An 18,855-nucleotide genomic window follows, 5' to 3' on the forward strand; every position below is an offset into this window, starting at 1 on the left:
ATTTTTTTTTAATGATAGATCATATAGCCTATTACTTGTTGGCATTATCCATCTGGTTTAAAACCTCTCGGATGCCTAGAGTCAAGACCTAAAGGAGATGCCTTGACTCTCACCCTGAAGCTGATGTGCAGCATAGCATTTCTCAAGATCCCCTTGTAAATTTTTTTTATAAGTACAAATGAGGTCCTTTAGCTCTGAAACACAAAAACATTATCAGCTCAAACAATGCTGACTTTTTTCTGAATTTTCCATTTTACACTCTTAGCAAAAGTTCTTAGGTTTCATACAGCAATCTTACCTTACTCGGTCCTCAGAATCTCCAAGCGTTTTCTTCAGGTTGGAAAGATCTGGGTAATAGGAAGCAGGAGGAGAAATAACCTCTAGGACTCCAGACTGGACTTCTCTGGGGAAGCTGGGAAAAGAATCCTAGTGAGACCCTGTTCCTCAAAAAGACTTTTGAGGGCAACCACAGACAGCAGCAAAGTTAGGTCTGCTCCTCGGGAGTGGAATTTACAACTCTAGCAAAGAAACTAACTGCAAATTTGGAACCAGGAAGGGGTCTTTAACAACCATCAGAACAGACAGGTCAGGAACTCATCCAAGTCTCAGAAAACACTAAGAGAAGTGTGTCTCAGAAATCCTGCTCCTCCTGCATCTGTAGATGCTTACTAACAATCTAGAGATAGTTGCCAAAATGCAGCAGTAATTCTCAACCAAACCCACTATCCAGAACAACACATAACTGTTTCCCCTTGCATGAGAGCTCCCAGTTTCCTTACCATTGCTCCAACACTAACTCTACTTTCTAAGCAAAATTAAACTGTCCCACAGCAGGAGTTTCAAATAGGGAATCTGGATCTAGTCTCAGCTCCAAGAATTAAATTTTCCATTTAAAGAGACATTGAAAAAATGTGTAACCTACTTTGGGAGCCAAACCTGGAAGTCAAATTTCCCCTTTCCTCCAAAAAACCACAAAGCAACTAATCAAAAAATCTAAACAAAAACCACCAATCCAACAAAATACCCAACAAAAACAAACAATCAGGCCTCAGGTGCATAAATTCCATAATTTTAAAACCCCAACACAAAACAGGTAGAGTAGTGGTTTCAAAATTGAGTTTCCCATTTCCTATGATCAGTAAACAAAAGATAACACTAAAAATTAAGCACATCAGAGTACCAGCATTATGGGAAAAAAATAACAATCTTACTGTGTAACCCCTGACAAAGCAAACACTCTGCAGTAATTTTTTCAAAAGCCATAAAGCAGTAATTAAAATTATCTGAGTGTTTAAATTGTTCTAGGTATTGTACTTTGGCAGTGCCAAGATGGAATGCCGCTTTCCCTTGTCCCCTTGTCCTCCCAGCTGAGCTAAACCCTCTGAAGGCAGGAAATTATGAATCTTACTTAGCTAACAGCCTCAGAATGAGGAGTCTTCTGGGGGAAATCCACACACAAAACACAGTCTGGGAAACCCCTGAGTGAAGGAGGATGTGCAGAAATGCTCAAACGGGGAAGAAAAGGTCAACTCCTCCAGGGATCTTGTTCAAGGAAGATAAGAGCAAGCAGAACTGCAGTGGGAACCAAGCTTCCATTTGACATCTCTAGGGTTAATTTGGCAGGGCAAAGACTACCCATCTCATATTGCCCATCATGTAGTAGCATTTAAGTTTATAAATGTAATCCCATTGCTGTCCCAAGTCTATTGTCTTCCTAAAAAATAGTCAAAAAAAGATGCCTGGGAAAATGTGGCTGTGTTGTGGCACTAGGGGACGTAGTTTAGTGGTGGCAGTGCTGGGCTAATGGTTGAACTCTATTGATCTTACAGGTCTTTTCCAACCTAAGGAATTTTGTGATTCTCTGACAGATGCCAGATTACACTGCAGGGTTGTGTAGTCAGTGGGGACCTCATACATGCAACCTCAGGTGCATCAAAAAGACTTAGGCTCAAGTAAATATTTATCACAGATTTAAGCTGAGACCTTCACTGGTTAGTTAAAGTATATTTATCAAATAAGAAATGAAAAATAAATTGATGTACATACTTCTGTTCTCAATTTCACAGTGTGTTATGGCATACATACTGAGAGTGCACCTTTGCCTCAGTTCCATTTCAGTGTTGAAATGTTCTAGTTCTTTCCATAAAAGCTCCAAATATGTGCACACTGGTGGCTGAGTGTAGGACTTACCTGGTTTTAACACTTTCTGCAACACTTTTAACATACTCTGCATCCACCTAAAGAAAATAAGGGAGGGTTTCATTAGAAATTACTCATTTTTGTATTAAACAACACTTTGTAAGGAATATGTATATGCAAACACTTATTTTTTTTTTCCTTCCAAACAAATGTGGTATGTTACAGCAGCATTTCTAGTAAGGAACAGTATGGGTTTTTCAAGCCAACCAAACTTTCAATATAGTTCACTTTTGTTCCAAATATCTCCAGCTGCCATTTTTGGCACTTTGTTTTTCACTGTTTTTGCAGAAGACCAGGCTATTTTCTGCCTAAAATTCTGTTCTGCTATGCCAGTAAAGCACAGCCACATAACTATCAGTAAAAAAAGCTGGTTTGAGTTAATAATCCAAAAATCACAAAAGAGGCCTAAGGCTGATGAGAAAAATCACCTAAGCAAAATATTCTAAAGCCTGCAATACTTACAATTTTCATTTAATTTCTTCCTAATGTAACAAACTTACAGCTCTGTGTTTGCAAATTTTGAGGACATTCATCACTGCTGTTCGTTCATAAAAGTAACAGTGTGTCAAACATATCTGTTAACTACATTTTGAGTGCAAAGTTCTATTTCTAAAGCAACACAATAACTGTCTAAATAGTTCAGATCTTTTCTTTAAATAAACAAGTTGTTTAATATATAATTGTTACCAATTATTCGTGGTAAGTAAAAAAAAGTGAAATACAGAACTGTGGTAAGAAAAAAAATACCCATAACTTAGAACTCACTCTCAGTCAATAAGTTACTCAAGCTTAACCCACGATATAAACATTCACCTTGACCTTTGAAAACTTAGTGGGGAAAAGGAAGGTGTGGATTCATGACCAGTGAACACACCTGCCCTCCTCTCATAGTAAAATGTTCCTATCACCTCTCAGATCAGCATGGTTATCTACTCCAATTTACTGCATGGCTGAAAAAATGGAAGCTGTGAGAAAATGACTTTTTGCGTTGGGAGAAAAGGGAGAGTAGGTCTTACAATGTCAGTTTAATCCTAAATTGGCTGATGTGGACTATTACTATAACCACAGCTCCTGTTTGTTCAAAATGTCATATTAGGACTCTCCACAGTGGCAAACTATTCAAAAGTCAAGCCTTAAAAACTCACAGAATCCTCTGAAGCACTCTGAAGAAATAAGTTTACGTCAATGGCAGCCAGGCAAAGCTTATCACTGCCAGGGCTCTTCATTTTGAAATACCAACTGCAAAGTAAGTTCAGCTCCCAAAAACTATGCTGAAGAGGAATTGCAGCCAATAAAACTGGTCTACTTTACTCATCATTGTGATCCAAACAGAAAACTGAAAGTCATGGTCAAAATCAAAGTGAACTAAACTCTGTTTGACACTTCTACACCTGCAAAAGTGATGACTAAATAATAAAAAATTAGCAAACTCTAACTGTTAATGAATACATGCATAAATTTAATGCTGTCTAAGGAAGGACATAGAAATATGAAGAATAAATATGAATTCTGAATAACTGCACAATCATTTTACCTGCTAGAAGCTATTACTAGCTGATTCCTTTCTGCAGCTTTTTTTTCCCAATGTAATCTAGGTATTTTTGTGTAAGAAAAAAAAACATTTATTCTTAATATCTTACCTTGAGCACTGTTTACTTTCCCAAACATGCTCAAGGCTCTGAACAGTTTTCTTTTGCATAGGAAATGCCAAAATACATGCAGAAGGCTCCAATATGTCAAGAAACTTTGTAAGATACATGTTATCAAACCAGCAGATCAATAATTTGAACATTTGTTAGACTAAGTTTACTTTCTTCAGGTTCTATGGCACTTTTCTGTGGAGGACTTACATTTCATTCTGGAAGCAGAAAACCTTACTTTCAGAGCTAAATAATGAGTGCATATGGTTTTGATGGAAAATCTGATCCAAGGACTGTGTTGGTAAATGTAATAAGACTTTTTACCCTTAGATCATCTGCATAACAGGTTTTTTTCCACATATGAACACTGAGGCACTAACTGCTCTGATGAAATCCATCACGAAGGCCAAGCTAACAGTATTTTGCACTATTAGACATAAATTTCCATACTTTTTATCAGCATCCTGCCTCTTTGCATGCACACTTACCTCTGCTACAAAGATGATTATTACACAGTCCTTCTTTTGCTCTTCAGATAGTTGGTACAGCAGGGAATGTAATGTATCAATCAGATAATTTTGTTTTTCCCTTTTCACTGTAGGAATACCCATCACCAGGGAGACTGCAAAGAGAGAATGCCTCAAGCCATGTAACTTAAAGGGAAACTAAAATCAGTTTTTAATTTTGATTTGATGTGGCCATGAAACTTGGCGACAGTTAATATTTCCTTAGCACTGTGACAGCATTTGCTCTACTACCTGAAAGGGGAGATACCTCCAGCTATGTTTAGTTTAGAGATACCTGTGTCTGTGTTATAAACACCAGGTCTACACTTGAGAACTTGGAGATACCAGTACCTCTGTACTGAGATTCAAAAGTGAGTATTGCACTGCTCTAGTGAGCAGGTTCTCATAGGAAGTGAACACTGTGTATTTCAGAAAGGAATCCAATTCAAAAATCCTTCTGAGCAGTTTAATTGATATGCATCAATGGTTTTCATAGCATCAATAATAAAAGAACTAAGATGTTACTGTTATTAAAAATAAAGGAACTGAAATTGTTTCTGGCAAGGACTCCACTAGTAGCAAACCTATGCTGTGTTACATCATCAGACCATAAGCAGGATGTCTCTTTTTTCATTAGTATGGGCATTACTTAAATCAGGGGCCAAACATAGCTCAGTAAACCTGTGCAATCTTAGTCCTTGCAGATGATTTCTAGTCACCAAAATCCCAGAAGGCTGGTGAGGAAGCAGCAGTTTGGAAAAAAACAGTAGGTGCAGTTAGTGAATTGCTTGTGACTTTAACTTCCATGCCAAAGTCAGCTCAAAAACCAAAGTGCCAATGTTCCTTCCCAGCATATATCCCATTGAACCACTGGGGTTTGTTTCATTCTGTACGCTGAAGGTCAACCTGTCCTTATTAAACTGCAGTCTTGCTATTATGATTTTCCTGTATAAATAAAAGAAGGCTAAACATAGAGTATTCTTTTATTAGTGACACTGATCTATGGGGACTCTAGTGAGAACTCCAGCACTAGATCACATTATTACAACTACACCTACTAATAAGTAGTCTGTAGAAAGTTATCCATTATCATGAGCATGGCCCAGGGTTTGGGGTTTGCTTTAGTTAAATCAAAAACACTGCCAATGTTTCTTCATATAAAATTGCCCTAGAGAAAAGTAAAAATTTCAACAAAATACAAAACTTATCCAAATGGTTGACTAGTTTCTTCTTTGCGTACTATTTTTGCATGTTCCTTTTACCTGTCACATGACAGTTAGGACAATGCATTTAAAATTTGTATTATAGTTCACTGGAATTATTATTATTTCTACAGATGCCAGATGATTATTCATGGGGATAAAAAGCTACATTGAGGATATATTAATATCCTTTAAATGATCACATCACCTTTCCCTTTGCTTCTCACATTGGCAAACTGAATGCATTGCAAATTTGCCTTGGCTTCCTCATCCATACTAATTTTGTGGGGAAAAAATGTCAGCTACTGCATCTTAGCCATATGAATATATGATTAAAACAAAAAATAATCTTGTTTTTCAATGAAGATAATTTTTATTGCTATTTCAAAAGGTTTTCAGAATACTTTAAGATAAAGACTTGGAATAGAGGTGGGCATTTTAAAAGTACTTTTGCTATTGCCATTAAAATTCATTCAGCTTGGCAACATTAGAAAGTTAAGGGAGAAAATCCATTCCAAACTTCTGAGTATGCTTCATTGTTAGAAATTAATTAAAAATACAAACATATAGCAAATAGAAGCCAAACTTTATTTCCTACCTCCAGTTCTCTGATGCCCAAAAATAACATTTGGGAAAATTGCATCTTCATATTCTCGAAGGTGAGGGAGATAGTAGTAGATATTTGTAAGATGCGTGGGGAGTTTTCGGGGGAGGTTTAACTCTTTCCACATTAAATCACCTTAAAGACACAACAAACACAGAGATCCACACAAAGTAAAAAGCAAGCAGAGGAGCCTATTTCTTCGCCTGTTTTGCTCAGCTGAACACTGGCAGATCACCACACACAAGGTTATTCAATCAGAACTATTCCTCAGAAATTATTATATGTCATATATATTACATTATATTAAATTGAGAATTTCCCAGTACAACTCCTTCCCACTCAGGTGGTGGTGCAGAGCTCCAAGCCTGAACATCCTGGGATACCATCTGTATTTCCCTGTGCCTGCACACTAGCAGGACTGAGTCACCTTAAAACACAGTAAGTAGTTATTTTAAAGGCAGCAGTAAAAAACTGTTTGGTTTTTTTTTTTTTTTTTTTACATTCTTGACAAACAATTTTTAAATGAAAAGAAACACAGATTCTGATTAATAACCTTCTTAACGACTTACTAAACTTAAATGCTTTCCCCAAAAAGTAACACATGGTGGTTTTCACAGCTCAAGCAAAAGTTCTCAGTTTACAAAAAGTCCTATGGTAAAAAGAATGACCACATACAGGCCTTTAAAAACTATTCAAGAAACAAAAGGCTATAGCAGTTAAGAGAAAAGTCGGGATTTTATTTTTCTTTACTACTTTAAAATAAAGATGAAAGCAACAGAACATTTATTGACTGGGATGGAAAGTTTTTTTCCCAAGAAATGCATCTAAAATACCTTCCAAAATTTACCACCCTTCAAAGTTACATACATGTATCACAAAAACCATTATCAGCTTTATTTACTCAGTTTAGATTAAGAAAGGCAGAGGCTTACTGAATGAGCAATATTTTAAGTTTTTCAAATTCCAAAAGATAGTCCCACTGAAAATTAGGTCTAAAAAGAGATTTCCTACCTTACAGAAAATACTTTTAAAAACCCTGAAGCAACCATATATATCTGCCCAGAGATTTGTGAATGAGAGAGAGACCCACAACTCCTTCCACACCGTTAAGCCATTAAATATACTGCAATTTTGCTGCATAGAAACCACCTTCACAACTTTCCAAGGACTTTCCTTCTTTATTTGGAAGTACCTATCAAATATTGGGCAAGGGAGTTTAGTTCCATGGACTACAATAAACCTTTCAATTTTGGTTGTATAGTAAAACATGGCTGGAATGGGAAGCAGAAGGGTAAGTAAAAATAAAAGGAAAATTATTCAGTGATTTTAAGAAATTTCTGCCTTAAATCCTGTGAACTGACAGATTTAATACTTTCTGAAATTTAGCTGGCTCCAATAAGAACCAAAAGCAGGGGGAAGGGGAACTTTCACTCTCCTTTACTGCAATTTTGTCATTAGGCAGTAACTCTTTGCCCACAGTATGTGGGGTTACTGGGGACTGACAGCTCCTAAGGTCACCACCCTGCCAATGCTCAGCCCTTTGTTTATAAACTTCTGAACAGTCCCAATGAATCAATATCAGATAAACAGATAAAAACTGGCAAGGGAGAACAGAAGAAACAACTCTGACTATGCAAAGAAGAAATGCATATTTTTCTTTCTTCCCCTCGTTAATTCCCCATTTTAGTCTGATCATCAGCCTGCTGTACTGAATGAAAATAAGGATTATTAAATGGTAGTTTTCAGCCACACCCAGACTCTTTAAAAAGTTAGGGGATACCATGAAATGGCTCCAGCACAGAGATGCCTCTTCTAGTTTCCCTTCCCAGGGAAGAAGCTCTGCCAGTCTCAACAGGGAGGAAGACAGATCGTGCACAACTACATTACTTATTTTAGGTTACAAAATCAAACTGTCAATCTATTACATGTAACTATAGTGTTCAGATAGAGATGTACAACAGTATGTAAGGCAAGGTAACTAAAAAGTTCAATTAAACAATGGGAAAAAGGCAGATCACTAAATTTTACATGCTGGTGTCCTAAAAAAACCCCCAACAAAACAACAAAACAAAAACGAGAGAAAACCCCCACACACCTGTGTGATTTTTTGTCATGTTCATTCTTCTTGCAACTATATTTTTGATTTCATCTAGGGCACTGCTCAGTTCGTGTGATCTTTTTTTATTTTCCTTGTCAGCATACAACAGTCTTTGCTGAAGTTTCAGCAAGTGGTGTTCGTACATATCTAAGTCATTTCCTGCAATAAGAACATAATTTATTTTCTGAAATATGATTTAAGATGGAATGAATTTCAAGAATAGGAGATGGTCCAGAAGATCACATCAACAAAGTGCATAAACAATAATAAAGTTTATTCAGGAGAAGAAGTAGTCTGGAAGAATATTAAGAAGGTAGAGTTTAGGGAGCACAGCAGGGTGAAGGTAAATTGAAGACAAAACCAAGAATACAAAATCCACAATAAGGAAAAAGTCAGTGACAGACTGTGAGTTGCAGGGGAAGGTGCTCCTTTCTTCACCAAATAACAAATCGTGATGACCCTTTTCACACTGAAAAGTATAATTATGTAATGGCTTGTCTTGTGTTTCAAACACTATTAAGAACAAAACAGAGATATTAAAAGCATTAAGTCTATGAGTCACAAGGTGTCTGGAGTATGTCAAGAACTATTACTAAAGATGGTTAATATAAAGCAATACTTCAATAACATCACCCCTTTGCAACAGAGAGTAAAGAAAGTAGAAGAGGACTTCTGCCTCATTTTAAAATGTTTTATAATGCTGCTTCTTTTATTGGTTTTGTTGTGGTTTAGTTTGTTGGGTTTTTTTTTTCCTAGTTAAATGCTGTTATTTAGATAACATATTATCCCATTCTATTTGTGGGCTGTGCTAGATTTTATCTGTGGCAGCTCTCATTTTCTAGGACTCACCATTGTCTGTCTGGAAAAGTGAATTCCCAGGGAATCTCACCTGTAAAAGACACTATGAGCAAAATACAGAGGTAACACAAATTTGTGAGGATTTGCAGAGGTGTTTCAAACTGGAATTAGTTTGCATTTTGGATAATCGGGAGGTTTTTGGATATTCATACTTGCATTAAACACAAGTCCTTAATTTAATCAATAAATGTGTGATTGGAAGATTGAAGTTGAAAACATCTAGGAAGAAAGTGGTTAGGAAAAAAGAGAAGTAAACATGTGATGTGTATTATCATTATTTACCTCATTAAAATTTTAAAAGATGTTTAATAAAATCCCATTAAATGAATGCTTCCTAAAATTTTTGACACTCTTAAAAATGTTTTGACTTGCAAGAAATGTATTTGTATATATGAGTATTTTATTTTATGGAGCTATGAACATAAATTTAGCCTTGCTGAAAGAAAGGGAAATCTATATTATTTCAGCAGCATGCAACAAGACACTTCTACTTGATTGAAATAGGTTTCCCTAAGAAAATCAGAAAGTAAATTCAAAAAAAAAGGAAGGTCAAAAGAGATGAAGAGTCTAAATATAAAAATAGATAAAATAGATTAAAATAGATTTCAAATTAAAAAATCTGTCACAAGACATCAAGATACAGAGCTAGAACCCCAAACAAGCTAAATTTTTTGGCATACCTATGGAAGATCCCTTTCATCAGCTACCATGTATGAATACACTTTCTTGTTTATGCTTTTCTTTTGTAGCTGTGTTTCCAATGCGTAAGCCAATCTTTAGGTTTTTTTTCCTTTAGAATGTGTATGAATAAAATGAAAACAAAAGGTTTAAGCTGATCTAGGTGACTGACAGATAATCATCACACCATTTTCATAGCAAGAAAGTGATTCCAGATAGAACATCAATACATCTAAAGATGGCTGAGATTTACCTTTCATTTCCTAGACAAATTCAGAAGTATAAGCTAATGATACAGTAATGGGCATGAGTTTTTCTTTCTATTCCAATTTATGGAAGGAATTAGTAAAGAAATTGCAGACGAATTATAACATCATAGTCCCTCTCTGCATAATTCTCTCAGTTATGCAGTGTCGATGTGACTCAAAATCACCACTGGGCTGACATTTTGGCAAGCACCAAGTCATGGCAGTTGTATTTGCTTACTTACAGATGAGCCTACCAAAGTGACACAGGGGCCTCTTAGAAATAAAATGTCAACACTCAACTACCATTGAGAGCAGCCCAAGAAGCTGGCATTTGTAATCAGCCTTACCTATTTCTTCAGAAATATAAGAGGGAAAGTACATTTTAAAGTCTTTCAGAATTGAACCCCCTCTTCAGTCAGCAGAACATGAGTCTTAGTAATCACTTATATAATTTGGTTTTGATGGCTCAGGAAGCAAGGGTTTGACACAAGGAACATAATATTCACTCACCTTTGGTGAATAATTTAATTTTAATTTAGTATAAAAATATATAGTTTGAAATAAAACATGAAATGTTCTAAATTTTACTAGAGCACATGTAAATAAGCAATATTAACTATTACTAAACTTTTGTCAAAAAATGTGTGTTTAGAAAGCATTAGGAAACTAAACACTCAAAATATTTCAACAGTCATTGAGTTTAAATGGACTTGTGTGTGTGAGTGTGTGCGTGTGTGGAAAATGTTCTTTCAGCATCTAATGATCCACAGAGAACTAAAACAGCTGCTTGCAATAGATTGCTTAGAAAGACACAGAGCATTTTTACAAATACAGTGCTTTCTGACAAGGAGGGTCAGGGAGAGGAGCTTTGGGGACAGCATGAAACACTCTCTGTGCCCAGCAACAGCCTGTGACTTGGCAATGCCTTGTCTAACAATGGTTCCATCAGCAGCAAGGAGTGTCAGAATAAAACCAGAAAAGAGCAAGATGAGGGCCTATGGTGAAACTACAAAAAGCAAATGAACGTAAAGGAGGCCTGCAGAGAGACCGCAACAAATCAGAGCTGGGCAATCACCAGCTTCAGGAAGTTCAACGAGGGCAAGTGCCAGATTCTGCACCTGGGATGGGGCAACCTTGGACGTACGGACAGACTGGGGAATGAGAGGCTGGAGAGCAGTGCTGTGCAAAGGGCCCTGGGGCTCCTGGGGAAGTTTGAATGTCAGCAGTGCCCTGGCAGCCAAGAGGGCAGCTGTGTCCTGGGGGGCATCAGGCACAGCATTGCCAGCTGGGCAAGGGAGGGGATTGTCCTGCTCTGCTCTGCACTGGGGCAGCCTCACCCTGACTGCTGGGGGCAGTTTGGGGTGCCACAATATAAAAAGACATGAAGCCATTAGAGAGTGTCCAAAAGAGGGGTCTGAAGGGAAAGCCTTATGAGAACAGCTTAGGCCACCTGGTCTGTCCAGCCTGGGAAGACTGAGCAGAGACCTCATTGTGGTTGAAGCTTCCTTGAGAGGGGAAGTGGAGGAACAGTGGAGGGGCAAGTACTGATCTTCTCTGTGGTGACAGGACCCAAGGAAATGGCATGACGTTGTGCCAGGAGAGGTTTAGGATTTGGATCAGGAAAAGGTTCTTCACCCAAAGGGTGGCTGGGCACTGGAACAGGCTTCCCAGTGCAGTGGTCACATCACCAAGCCTGACAGAGTTCAAGAAGCTTTTGGACAACATTCTGAGGAACATGGTGTGACTATGTGCAAGGCCAGGAGTTGGACTCAACTATCCTTGTGTGTCCCTTCCATCTAAGCATATTCTGGGATTCTATGTAAAGGCTCCTTCTCCCCTTGGTGAGCTGAAGATGAATCTCTCTGATGGGCTTAGAGGGGTTCACTGAATTTCCCTTCTAAGAAAAGTCAATGGGACTACACTAGCCACAAGCCATGGGAGCAAAAAAAAGACCCAGCCGCCCCCAGAGACAGTGATGGCGCTCAAAAGCTTTTGCAGTGAATTTTCAGATCTACTGTAGCTTTCCTCTGACTGCTAATACACATTGGCATATATACCTATAGATATTGTACTTATAAGACAGCAACATTTAAAATGGTTTTAAATGCTCTCTTGTGTTATCTCCTAATAGATACATTTTATATATATAAAACTTTCTGCACTGCATATTGAAACTGTTTAGGAACAATACCAATCTCTAAAGCAAATACTCATTCTCAAAGCCAACTGATTATTTATCTTAGCTCCATACATATATGCTTCCTGTATGATCATAATTGCTTCCAGTCTCATAAACGATTTCTGACAATATCTAAGAGCTGTGGAACAATTAATCACTATCTCCATCTAGCACTCAAATAGAAAAGAAAATAAAAGGAGAATTTGGAGTGGCAGAAAGGAGGGAAGAAAACACTTCAAAGTCCAACAGTGAATCTTGTTCAAATTTATTGATTACAAGCTAAATTGTTTATCATACCTAAAGACTGTTTCTTTTAGAAACTGAAATTTGTTTAATGCCTTCTTAAAAGAAAAATATATAAGCACACTAACTGCAAAAGATCTTTTCATACACTGTGCTTGGAACCACTTCTCACTGTTCAGGTTAATGAGGCATATTAAACCACTGAGGCATGCACTGGACTAATAACTGGCAGTTTATTATCTCTCCATAACTGATCTAATCTTTCTGAATCTTGTTACATGCTTTGCACACTCAGGTTTTGTGCTTTCTGAGTAAGGAAGGTAAAAAAATTCCCCAAACAATGCCTCTGTCTCAGGTCAGAACAGCAAGTTCTTAGGCCAACACTTAAATTCAACAATGTGCATTACCTTCAACTATTTTGTTTAGAGTCTTACAGCACAGTATTATTTGTGTCTTCCAAAATGTTAGAGATCTACTCGCCTTTGACAGTGTCCACATCAGGGGCTACAAGGCAGTAGAGGGACTTTGCATTAACCCAGAGACATCAAAGAAAAGCACTCTGCCAGCAACTTGGAGCAGGGGAGATAGGGTTCTTCTATTCCCATAAAGGGCATACTGGGAAGAGGATCAGAATACTTTTGATATTAAAACAAACACACACCTAAAGAGTTAAAGGCAGATCAAAGTTAATAAGTGGATTTTAAAAACTCACAATATTGTCTAATGAACATGGATTCAATCCTGAGTTTGGCACAGAATACTTTTACTGAACAATTTACATACTGTCTCTAACTGAAAATAGATAAGCAAACTTGTTTCAAAGAAAATACAACTTAAGCTCTAACAATATTTTGTTAAATGCTGGCAAACAATCTTTATTTTAGATTCAAGCCTTTTCCTATATTACAATGTAGTGAAAAGTGATCTTAAAACATTCAGTCAGAACATCACCATACAGGAAAGCAATCATTAAAATAAGTGAAAAATATAGAAACTGAATGGATATTGTATGGTGTTTGGCCATAACTGATATACTTTGGTTTTAAGGTAGTATTCACTAACATCAAGCAATTGCTATTGCTGTGTTCTGATTGGTATTTTAAATATTTTACTTCTCTTCCTGAGGTAGCAACAACCACCAAATTATAAACACATTTAGTTAAATGCCTAGCCACCGACTAAGGTATTTCTTGACAAAACTCTGTTTCTCAAGACTCAGTGTACAACACTAGGAAAGCAGAAGGTCATACGGTTACACTTTTCTAAGGTTATGACAAGACACTGTACAGCAAACAAAGAGAGGTCTGAAATGCTCCCTTATCCCTTTCTCTACAAAACCCAACAATAACAAGCCTCCTTTGATACTACAAGATTTATGGCTAATTTCCTCTACTCTTTAGGCACAGTCCTGCCTGAAGTAACATTAGGAAGCAGGAGAATATTTATTGAATATATTACACATGTTGAAGCCAGTAAAACTACACAGCTTTTCTAAATCTTGGCTATGAATTTTGATATAAAATTTTGGATCAGTAAACACTGAGCTTTAAGTGAACTTTTTTAAGCTGTTTTATGTTGGAGGGTTTTCTAAATGCCAAAACGCAGAACTGCACAAAGAAACTGAGTAAGCAACTGATGGACTGAAAAACTCTTTCCTTATCACACTGGGCATTTCAGCCACATCCCAAGTGCATGTTGAGGCAAAACTTAAATGTGTAATAACATTTGTTTCTCTCAGTGTCACTGGAAGGAAATGTACACATGAAGGAAAGATGTAGCCTACCAGTCAGCTGAGACAGCTGGGAAAAGTGGTGGTTAAACACAGCCCAGCAGTCCTAGAGAAGACAGGAAGATTGGCTTCTGCATGTTCAGAAATCTGCATAAGCTGTATTGGCTGAAGTGAGAGCAGTGTAATTCAAGACTTCCTTATCAAATCTGTCAATTTGCCACTATTTAACTGAACCTTTGAGCCAGAGTATGCCAGTTGGGACTGGACAGGAAACTGCAAAGAGCTACATCACAAATGACAGAATCTCCTGGAGACCTGCACTTGGCTGCACAGCTGAAACAAAGCATAACACCCTAGGCAGAAGATTACTGGAAATACACCCACCCCACCCCCCAAATTTGTGGAACAAAATCAAAATGCAGATTTAAAAAAAAATTATGATCCTTACATACACTTCTGTGAATGTAATTGTATGAGCACTTTCTCTCTTGTTCATCCCACCTCAAAGGAATTCTGAAGAATTCCTAAAGAATTTCAGGTTTCACAATCTTTGACACAATGTGTATATGCCTAGATCCTTGTGACATCACATTTCAGCATCAGCTTCTCCTAACTTCTAGACAAAGCTTATTTTTAATTTTCTTGAACAAAGTATCCCACAAATTTAGGTGAAGAGGGCACCAATATGTTACAAACCAATTCAAAGAGATTTAATCTTGTAACCCTTGAGAGCAACATGAAGAAGTACTGCCAAAATAGATGATCTGATTTACCTCGTTGCTGTGACTTACAAAAATTTCACTGTTATTCAGCTAAGATACCTTTTTTTTTTTTTTTTAATTCAGGAATACTGTTTCCTCTGAAGAAACTTTATGTAAGTTCATAATGAGTTCATAATATGGTTTTGCCTTTTGCTTTTGAAGTGGCAAAAAAGTTACTGCCTCCTTACATTTACTTTATTGTTTTTATATACAGGTGATTTTTTTAATGGATTAATATTTACATGGAAAACAACAGCTAACACTGTATGAGAAAAGCACTACATATATTGTAAGTTGTATACTATTTCTCAGAACTGCAAACCTATATGAAGAGCATTTTTGTGAGAGCAGACAATTCTGGTCGGGTGAATTAACAAGTGAATTGTAACTCAGTTTCACAAGCAGAAACCTCGGCATCATCCTAACAACATGCTCAGATACAAACTGTTTGCTTCATACAGGTTTGGCTTGGGGCCTGGGGAGGGACCAAGAAGTTCACAGCAAAACCATGTAAGACATGGAACAGGAATTGCTGCAGCAGCCCAGCTGACTGCTCACTAATAGCAGCCTGCATTCACAAGCACTCCAGTGGATGCTGAAGGAATCACCACACTACTTTAGACACAGCATTTGCTTTCGCTGAAGACCTGATCATTACCAGTTGTCTTCACAATGACTTTAATCTCTTTTTTTTTTTTTTTTTCTGGCCACAAAAATATCAGCATATTTAGTATTAAACCTTTGCTTATATTTATAAAGCAATGGAAAAAGTGACTATAAAAACATCTTTCTAACCATAGTTAAAATATGCGCAGCATTATCCACAATAACTGAAGTCCAGTGACTGTGGTAGATTCTGATCTTTTAAGTGAATGAGTGAGTAGTGTCTTCCCTGCTATGCCAGTGTGAGTTACGTGTACTTGATTTTAGTCTCACAACTCCAAGTCAATACTGAGGCTGTAAATAATAATCAGGAGCAGCACCAAAGAGCCAATTATTACTGCTGTCTTGACAGTAAATACATTCCAACTCAAATCTCTAAAGCTACCTTTATTATAAGGTGTTTAATGGTCACTTTAGCTTAAAGGTGACTTAAGGTACTGATTTTTATTTGCACAGAATTTGGGACAGAGCCAATATCTGATTCCAACTTATAACATTCAAGGGCTGAAAGGCTCTGAGATTGCAGACAAACTGAAGAATATTTTACACATTTTTGTATTATAGGAAGTACTTAAGATCACTAGTCTTGAGCTTGAGTGCCCTGTCCTAGTTTTACAAAGCTTATTTACTATCCCAAAATCACTGCTTTCCAAGAAACAATTAACTAGACGAAAACCTGAGGGAATACTACAGACTACTGCTGCTTAGTGTGATAGACTGTCATCAAAAAGAGCAAGATCCCAAACATTTCAATGGGCAGAGCAGAGAAGTTAACAAAAGTTAGGGGAGATTCAACAAATGTATGAAAGAAAATAAGTAGAAAACATTTGACAAATGAGGGGAAGAGATGGGAGCTGACAAGCTGCAACAGTACTCACAGTAACTGGTGGGCTAAGTGAAAGGGCATTAGAAAAGAAAATACACATCATAGTTTGAGAGGCACCAAACGTGGAAATTCCTATAGTGCTCTAAGCATGACAATGGAGAGCAAATTCGGCAGTGTGGAAGGAAAAAAACAGAGGCTGAACAACATCTAAGCACCAATAACTGCCTGTTTTCAGAGCAAAACATTAATTTCAAACCATTTTCTTAAACAAATACCCTGTGACAACAACAGAGCACTGGTGGGTTTGCTCCCAGTAATTGTCTCTCTGCAGGAAAAGGTAACAACCTTTGTTATTGTTACCTATGGCTGGCTGTTCTTAAGGTTTTCTGGATGAGTAGAAGGCTGGTCTTCTAACACCCCTTGGGAGCAAAGACTATATTTTCAGTAAAATAAATATAATACAAAGTCATTCACCACATATTGCTACTTTCTCCAATAGTTACTAATAGTAACTATTTTATTTACACATTGTGAGATTTACCAAGAGTAAGAGAGTCTAAAGGCTACATATTCACATATGCAATGATCAAAAGTTTGCTAAAAACCAGGTGCAAATAATAGTAATTAGGAAAATTATACCATCTAAGAGGAATTAGTTACTCAGTTTACTGTGGAGGAAGAGCCAAGTGTGGAAAGAGAAGTTAAGACAACACATGTTATCCCTCTTGCCCAAAACAAACAAACAAAACACAAATAAAATCCCAAAGCAAAACAGCCCAGTATGGAATGTCATCAGAGAAATGTCAAAAAGAAAGTGAAATGAAAATGTAATGTCGTTATGAGGAGTCTCAAAACAAGAACCACATGACAACACAATGGTAGCAGCAGATTGGACAAACACTTTCATTCTGACCTCTTCTTGGATCTCAGTCTCCTAAGATTTTTCCTCATTTTTCCTTCCTCACTCCTCAAAGGAGTGCCACTGAAGGAAACATAAAATGTTGTAAGGTAGACAACCATATACATGACCTAAAAGGCAGGAGGATCAGAACTTTCTTGACTCTATTCAATATGCCACTGTGGGGCCAAGATCTCTAAACCACTTTTATTTGTTACAGGAATAATTAATATAAACAAATTATCTGCTACCTGGAGTTGTGTTCATCCCAGAAATTACTAAGTGGTTTATTCTAATTCTTCTGCACCTATAAAACCAAACCTATTATAAAGGTGTATGTAGGAAGCACTCAAAGATCCACTCTCTATCCCTCACCCCAACCAACCACCCCCTCACCCATAACAAGCCAAGTCTGCAAGTCTCAGAGATACTACTTGGAAAGACCTCATTTCTTTTTGGAAAATACATCAGTTTTATCTTTCCTACATTGACTCAGAGAATCTTAGACATGGCTTTATGAAGATCTATTAGGCATGTGCCACCTACATAACCTACTAAAAAGGTAGTGTATCATTTTAAAGTTTAGAAATAAAATATAAAAATTTGGGGTTTTTTTCCTCTGCATTCTGGTCCTGGAAACGTGCACAGGAAAAAGTGACGGTACATGAGGCCCAAATACAATTGCAGGATGGATAATGCTACTTCATCCTCCCCAATAATAAAATCAAAACCACTTTAAAAGGGACAGCCACAGCAATCATGTTTAGATTTTCCTTTCCATCTTAATGTAAGATGCTTCTTAGAAAAAGAATTGAAAACAATAAAAGAGAAAAAAAAGAGGGAAAAAAAGTTAAGAAGAAACTTTAATTGTTTCTTAAATTTAGGGTTGTATTTTTAATGGGGCAAGTATGGCCCAAGGATCCAATCCTTGGGTAAGCTGTTTCGCAAGGTTGTGCCTGGGTGCAGTTAGCCCACGACCCCGGGGGAGCAGGCGAGACCCGCATGCCCAGCCTTACACGCGGCAAAGCCTCGGGGCCACATAGGTTCCTTATTTGCCCAGCACGCCCGGAGACGATCGGCTCCGGAGCTCCGGGAGGGGATGGGGCGACCCGCCGCGCTCCCCGTCGCAACCCCGGCCATGTCCTGCCCGGGCTCGCCGCCGCCACGGAGCCACACGACGGCGGGAGCGGCCCCACTGCCCCCGGTACCGTCGGGCGCAGCTCCGGGCGGGCGCACCGGGGCGGGAGCCAGAGCCGCGCTGCCCCGACGGCCCGGCCAGAGGGGCACAGCAGGTGCCACCGCGCCCCCCGCCCTTCGCGTCCCGGACAGACGGGACGGGACGGGGCGCCCCCGCCGCCCACTCTCACCTCGGCTCCCCTTCCACACCGCGTACCACAGCAGGGGGAAGGCGGCGCCGAGGCACAGCGCCGGCAGCACCTGCCCGAGCCGCAGCCGCATCTCCCACGGGCGCTGCCCTCAAGACCCCCACGCCGCCACCGCCGCCTCCGCCCGGGCAACGCGGA

At 38.3% G+C, this 18,855-nt stretch overlaps 1 protein-coding gene across 1 annotated transcript in view; it reads right to left on the reverse strand.

Annotated features, from left to right (window-relative positions):
• The window catches only part of MGAT4D (MGAT4 family member D), a 34,794-nt gene extending 15,939 nt beyond the window's left edge, over positions 1-18,855 (reverse strand). Inside the window, exons 1-6 of the mRNA XM_050974118.1 lie at positions 18,700-18,855; positions 8,247-8,408; positions 6,146-6,286; positions 4,328-4,461; positions 2,191-2,237; positions 299-412 (exon numbers count right to left, since the gene is read on the reverse strand). Of these exons, the coding sequence (XP_050830075.1) occupies positions 299-412; positions 2,191-2,237; positions 4,328-4,461; positions 6,146-6,286; positions 8,247-8,408; positions 18,700-18,790 (689 nt within the window). The 5' untranslated portion in view covers positions 18,791-18,855. The remainder of the gene's footprint in view (positions 1-298; positions 413-2,190; positions 2,238-4,327; positions 4,462-6,145; positions 6,287-8,246; positions 8,409-18,699) is intronic.

Source organism: Serinus canaria, chromosome 4 (assembly GCF_022539315.1).
Source record: "Serinus canaria isolate serCan28SL12 chromosome 4, serCan2020, whole genome shotgun sequence".
In the NCBI taxonomy this organism is placed as follows: domain Eukaryota; kingdom Metazoa; phylum Chordata; class Aves; order Passeriformes; family Fringillidae; genus Serinus; species Serinus canaria.